This window comes from Lipotes vexillifer, unplaced genomic scaffold (assembly GCF_000442215.2).
Source record: "Lipotes vexillifer unplaced genomic scaffold, Lipotes_vexillifer_v1.1 scaffold521, whole genome shotgun sequence".
NCBI classification, from domain to species: Eukaryota; Metazoa; Chordata; class Mammalia; order Artiodactyla; family Lipotidae; genus Lipotes; species Lipotes vexillifer.
Window position 1 is genome coordinate 1,567,870 of NW_006778737.1, and position 6,385 is coordinate 1,574,254.

Below are 6,385 nucleotides of genomic sequence, written 5' to 3' on the forward strand. Positions count from 1 at the left end.
TCATCCGCACTGTCTCCTACAACATCCTGGCCGACACATACGCCCAGACTGAGTTTTCGCGGACGGTCCTGTACCCGTACTGTGCCCCTTACGCCCTGGAACTCGACTACCGCCAGAACCTTATCCAAAAGGAGCTCACGGGCTACAACGCCGACCTCATCTGTTTGCAGGAAGTTGACCGCAACGTGTTTACAGACAGCTTGGTGCCGGCCCTGGAGGCCTTTGGGCTGGAGGGCGTGTTTCGAATCAAGCAGCACGAAGGCCTGGCCACTTTCTACCGGAAATCCAAGTTCAGCCTCCTTAGCCAGCATGACATTGCTTTCCATGAAGCCCTGCAGTCTGACCCACTTCACAAAGAACTGCTGGAGAAACTGGCTTTGTACCCATCAGCGCAGGAGAGGGTGCTCCAGAGATCTTCTGTACTTCAGGTAGAGTAACTCCGCCAGTCTCTACATACTCGTTCTGGAAGGGGCGCCGCGGCCGGGGGTGCTTATAGAGAAGAAACAGTCCAGATTTTACTGAAAGGTGTTTGCTCTTGTATCTTCAGCACGTAGTTTAGCCTTCCTTCCTTCCTTCATCATTGAGCAGATACTTATTGAGTACCTGTAATGCGCCAGGCACACTATAGGTTGCCTTGAACAATACAAACAGGAACTTTTCATAGTGCTTATGATTTAGTGTTTAGCTAAATACAATAATTTAATAGCTAATATTTTCTTACTACTTGCCAAACACTGTTTTGACACATTTTAAAGAATTTAAAGTCTCTGGCATGTTGTACAAAGTGCTCCGTAAATATTAGCTGTTATTTTAATTTTGGCTCATAGTAATCCTACTGTTCCCATTTTATAGATGTTATTCTAAAACTCTGTTGTCCAGAGTTTTTAGGTAGTTGGTTTTGTTCATAGTAAGAAGAGCAGCTGCCATTTTTTGAGCACCTACTGTGTCTCATGCACCTCTGAGTAAGCTTATTTAATTGAATCCACACAATTAAATGTCCTCCTTGAGGTGGATCATATTGTCTCATTTTTACTCATGATGAAGCTGGTTTAGGAAAAAGAAGTGTCCCTCTCCAGGTCACACTGCTGTAAATGGTAGAGTGGGTATTCAAAGTGAGTTCTGCCTGACTCCAAAGCCCACGCTTACCCAGATAAAAACATGGGCTCCAACCTTAGTGTTGTCATCTAAAATGTATTCATGCTACCTCTGTGTATTGGACTGTTACTAAAATGTTATGCTGAATCCCATTCATTTATATTCCAAAACTTAAAATTAAATTTCATAATTTCAATCATACTTCATAAGCAGGGAGGCATATGGAATAAAATGTCAGTTCATCATATAGTTTTAGATTTAAAAAAAATTCAGATTGGGAAATAGCATCTGAACTTGGCATTTTCTGTTTATTTTAGGTTTCTGTTCTTCAGTCTACAAAGGACTCGTCTCAAAAGATATGTGTTGCTAATACCCATCTCTACTGGCACCCCAAAGGTAAGTTTTATTGGTTTTCTCAAGTGGCTTGAACGTGGTAACATAACGTCGGTAAAAGCTGTTTTACACAAATACATCTTTTGAGTTTTATTGAGATATAGTTGACATACAGCGCTATACAATTTAAGGTGTATGGCATAATGACTTACACATATTGCAAAATGATTATCACAATAAGTTTAGTTAAAATCTATTACCTCATATAAATACCCCCCAAAAGGTTTTTTTCCTTGTGATAACTTCTGGGGTTTACTCTTAGCACCTTTCAAATATACCACCCAGCAGTGTTAACTATAGCCATTGTGTTGTATATTACATCCCCAATACCATTAATCTTATAACTGGAAGTTTTACCTTTTGACCACCTTCATCCATTTCCTCCCCACACATACAAATACATATCTTGACTGTCACCCAGATACTGTGGTTTGTGAGTTTTTTGGTTTTTTTAACTTAAAGGCAACTTTAGAAAGTACTTAACATTAATGTTTTTTATATTCATAGGTGGGTACATTCGTCTCATTCAAATGGCAGTAGCCTTGGCTCACATTAGACACGTCTCTTGTGATCTGTATCCCAGCATACCAGTTATATTTTGTGGGGACTTTAATAGTACCCCATCAACAGGAATGTATCACTTTGTCATCAGTGGCAATATTCTAGAGGATCATGAAGACTGGACTTCCAATGGGGAAGAGGAACGATGCAACATGTCTCTTACCCATTTCTTCAAACTGAAAAGTGCTTGTGGTGAACCTGCTTACACAAATTATGTTGGTGGCTTTCATGGATGTCTGGATTACATTTTCATTGACTTAAATGCTTTAGAGGTTGAACAGGTGATTCCATTACCTACTCATGAAGAAGTTACCACCCACCAGGCCTTACCTAGTGTTTCCCATCCCTCTGATCACTTAGCACTTGTATGTGATTTAAAATGGAAATAGATTTGTGTCTGATGGAATTTAAATCTGCTTTAGTAGGAAATTTAATATGAATCAAAGCTATGTGTAACCTTCAAAGAGGAAAACTAGGCACTAAGGTAAAATATTCTTACCATGCAAGTTATGTTCTAGTGTCTTCATTACATGACTATCATAATGGTTGCATAATATAGTTTCTCTACCCTTTTTTTTCTACACTTGGAGGAAAACAAATATATTTATGACTAGCAAGAAGAACATTGGGTACTTTTTATACTTTTTTTTAGTAGTAACTAAGAATTTTGTAAAAAACCATTTGAATGATCCTGTAATTTTTCTATCAAAACACATTTCAAATTAAATCATGTATATATAATTGGGGGAAAGCACATACAAGTTAAAATGAGAGGCTTATTCTGACACATGGAAGGAATAACATTAGGGTCTACCTCTACCTCAATTTGGTTAGCAATTTAATACAACTTCAGAGCTTTAACAAAAAATTAAAATATACCAATTCCTATTGCTTCTCATCTTTCATTTTTCAGTTATCATAAGGCATCTTCATTCTCTTTTAGGATTTTAATTTTTAGTGTATGGTACAAATGGACATATTTATATTCCCATTCTTAATTGCAGCTCATTTTAACTTTCAGTATGCAAGCACAATTTAGTATTTAAAGTGAACAATAACATCATCGTCAACTTGATCCTGTTGTCTTTAACACCCTTGCCCATGGAAAATGTTCGTAAATCAACAGGGTATTTGACATATATTAGACTATAACACAATACATTAGATATGAGAAACTGCCTATCGATACAGGCCTGCAGTTGTGGATGAACCATGGGGCATTTCTGTGCTACAAGTATTTTCAAAATTGTTGTTTTTTCTAAATAGGAAAAAGGGAGAGTAGTAGTGGGGCGTTTGAGCATCTCTTGAATAAACTTCTTATAGACTTGAGCATTATAGTTTGAGTTACAGAACACTGTAATTACATACTGTAAAAAAAAAATTAAATATGAAGCCAAACTCTTGAAAATTACAAAGTATAGTTTTACTGATTAGAGTCTAGCCTAGAGTAGTAACTGAGCTTTTCTAACTCAATTATCACCATACCTTATTTTTAATGTTTTAGCTGTTGCGCTCTTGTTCAAAAGAACCAAAATGTTCTCGTTTTTCTGCATTTAACTTCTAAGCTTAGATAGCTAGAGCTCACTTCAAGAGCTCTGATTTTCCAGTCATGAAGGCCTTTGTTCCACGTTTAGTCTCTAACCCAATACCATAAGAACTTTCATCTTTTGACAAAGTAACCTGTATTTTCATATTTTGCTCACTATCCAATGTATTGTTTACTCTTAGTAATTTTGAGAATGAGAGGGTTTTACTTGCACTTCAGATTGAACCTTGAAGTGCTTAAAAGCATGTGCTGGAAAAATTAGGGTGGCAGTTTCTTGGGATCTTGTTTAGAAAAGGCTGTAAGTGAAAAATTGATGCTACCAAATTGTGCCTTCCTAAACATCTTGAGAGCATTTTTTAACATCAGTTTACAAATATAGAAATAATATATTGAAGCCAGAATCTGATTCTTTTGCAATTTTTTTCCCGTTTTAATATTTGGTTTTGGTTTGCTTTCAAACAAACATGTTGACAGAACTTACTACAGTAAGTTGAGAGAAAAAGTTTAAGCAAAAAAGTTGAGAAACATAAAAGAAAAAAGTGTAACATGACATCCTCATGCCCATGAGAAAAACATACAGGTTCTGTATTAACACCACGGCTAGCTAGATGGAACTCTGGTCAGAAAATAGAATATTCTAAACACTTATCAAACATTCCACATCCTGATACTTTAAATTGATATTTGCTGACTAAACAATGATCAGATTGTACACAGGCATTTCAGAATATTAGAATATAGAATATTATTTTGAAGTGCATATACTTTGGTCAAATCTCTAGCATATAGATATGTTAGTATGGTTAGTCCAAATGTAGGGAACACTAAGAAAACTGTATAAATAGCATACCAAAATGTCCTTGTATATGAGCTAGAATAAAGTGTTATTCAGAAATGTTTGTTTAAAGCCATCTCTGTGATTGAATTTTTCTATTACATTTAGATTTTTTTTAGTACATTTAATTATAAAATATGGAAAGTAGTGTGAACCACATTTTACGATGTAACAAGTTCTTGCTATAGGAATTAACATTCTGAAAATTTTGTTATCAATGACAAACTGCTATTACAGAACATATTATCCTGTTAAATGCTTTTTCTTTTTAATTTTATTTTTTTATTATTATTATTTTTTTGCGGTATGAGAGCCTCTCACTGCTGTGGCCTCTCCCGTTGCGGAGCACAGGCCCCAGACGCGCAGGCTCAACGGCCATGGCTAACAGGCCCAGCCGCTCCGCGGCATGTGGGATCTTCCCGGACCGGGGCACGAACCCATGTCCCCTGCATCGGCAGGCGGACTCTCAACCACTGTGCCACCAGGGAAGCCCTAAATGAATTCTTACACAGTATGTCTTATACAGACATACACACTGGTAGTTCATAATTCATTAGTGAACAAATCATTTCTGGCTATGTGATGTTCTTTAAAATTCTAGAAACTAAAATCAGTTGTTTCAAATTTTCAAGAATTTTACTGGTTGGTGACGTTTTTGAGTCATCAAAATGTGGTGGTTTCAGTCCAAAGGTAGATCTCTGAGCAACATAAGGGGGAGAAGTCCAAAGAACACTACTGTGGGAAAATCACCCTGCTGGAAATTGACACCTTTAGATCTCACATTCTCCAGCTATGAAATACAGGCAGAAATTCCCTACAAACTAGTCTGAGACAAAACCAAAACCCATATATAATGAAAGATAAAAGTTTGCACTACTGGTTTATCATAAGATCCACATGGCAACTCAAAAGGGAAAATCTTTCCTAACAGCCAACCAGTTTTCCAAACATAATTCAAAAACATTTAAATGTGGGAATTCCCTGGCAGTCCAGTGGTTAGGACTCTGCGCTTCCACTGCAGGGGGCAGGTTCAATCCCTGGTCAGGGAACTAAGATCCTGCATGCCACGTAGTGCAGCCAAGAAAAAAAAAAAAAAAAAAAAAAAAAAAAAAAAAAACAATGACATTAAAAACAAGAAATCAATAGAGAAAATCAACTAAACCAAAAGCTGGTTCTTTGAAAAGATGAATAAAATTGATAAGCCTCTAGCCAGACAGGATACAGATTACCATTATCAGAAATGAAAGTGAGGACATCACTACACATCCCATGGACTTTAAAAGACAGTTTGGGGACTTCCTTCCCTGGTGGTCCAGTGGTTAAGACTCCATCCTTCCAATGTAGGGGGCTCGGGTTTGATCCCTGGTTGGGGGAGCTAAGATCCAACGTGCTGTACAGCGTGGCCAAAAAAAAAAAAAAAAAAAAAAAAAAAAAAAAGAAAAGGCAGTTTGATCCCAGTAAATATCTGGAAATAATTATTACTACATATGAGACAATTCTGTGTATACACTAATGAAAATGAAGTCTCAGTAAATGAGACACTGATACTCTGGAAGATTAAGACTTACGTTTTATTTTCATTGAAGAATATATAAGGTAAAGGGGGGAATCCATGGAAGCAAACATGTAACAAAATACCACGACAGAAAAGCAACTGAATGATTTGAGAAAAAAGACAATGAGGAATATTATGGACAACAACAAAAAAAGCCTATTAACAGAGGGAAAGAAAACAGAAAACGGTTCTATCCTCAACTCTGATGTTGCTAGTCAGCCTTTAAGGGAACCACAATCCCTCTTCAGCTTCTTTGTTAACATACTTAACAATTATTTGACAGAGTATTTTTTAATCTGTGGGTATAATCAACTGTATAATACGGGAGGGTCACAGAGACCTCTTTTTGACTGATCAACACTACGTTTAACATTTGTGTAAACAGTAAGCAATGAATATA

General features: G+C 36.7%; 1 protein-coding gene across 1 annotated transcript in view; it reads left to right on the forward strand.

Annotated features, from left to right (window-relative positions):
* Nucleotides 1-2,677, forward strand: part of PDE12 (phosphodiesterase 12) — a 3,661-nt gene extending 984 nt beyond the window's left edge. Inside the window, 3 exon segments of the mRNA XM_007451767.1 lie at nucleotides 1-428; nucleotides 1,413-1,491; nucleotides 1,996-2,677. The exon segment at nucleotides 1-428 is cut by the window's left edge and continues 7 nt beyond it. Of these exon segments, the coding sequence (XP_007451829.1) occupies nucleotides 1-428; nucleotides 1,413-1,491; nucleotides 1,996-2,438 (950 nt within the window). The 3' untranslated portion in view covers nucleotides 2,439-2,677.
* Nucleotides 2,678-6,385: the final 3,708 nt, after the last annotated feature.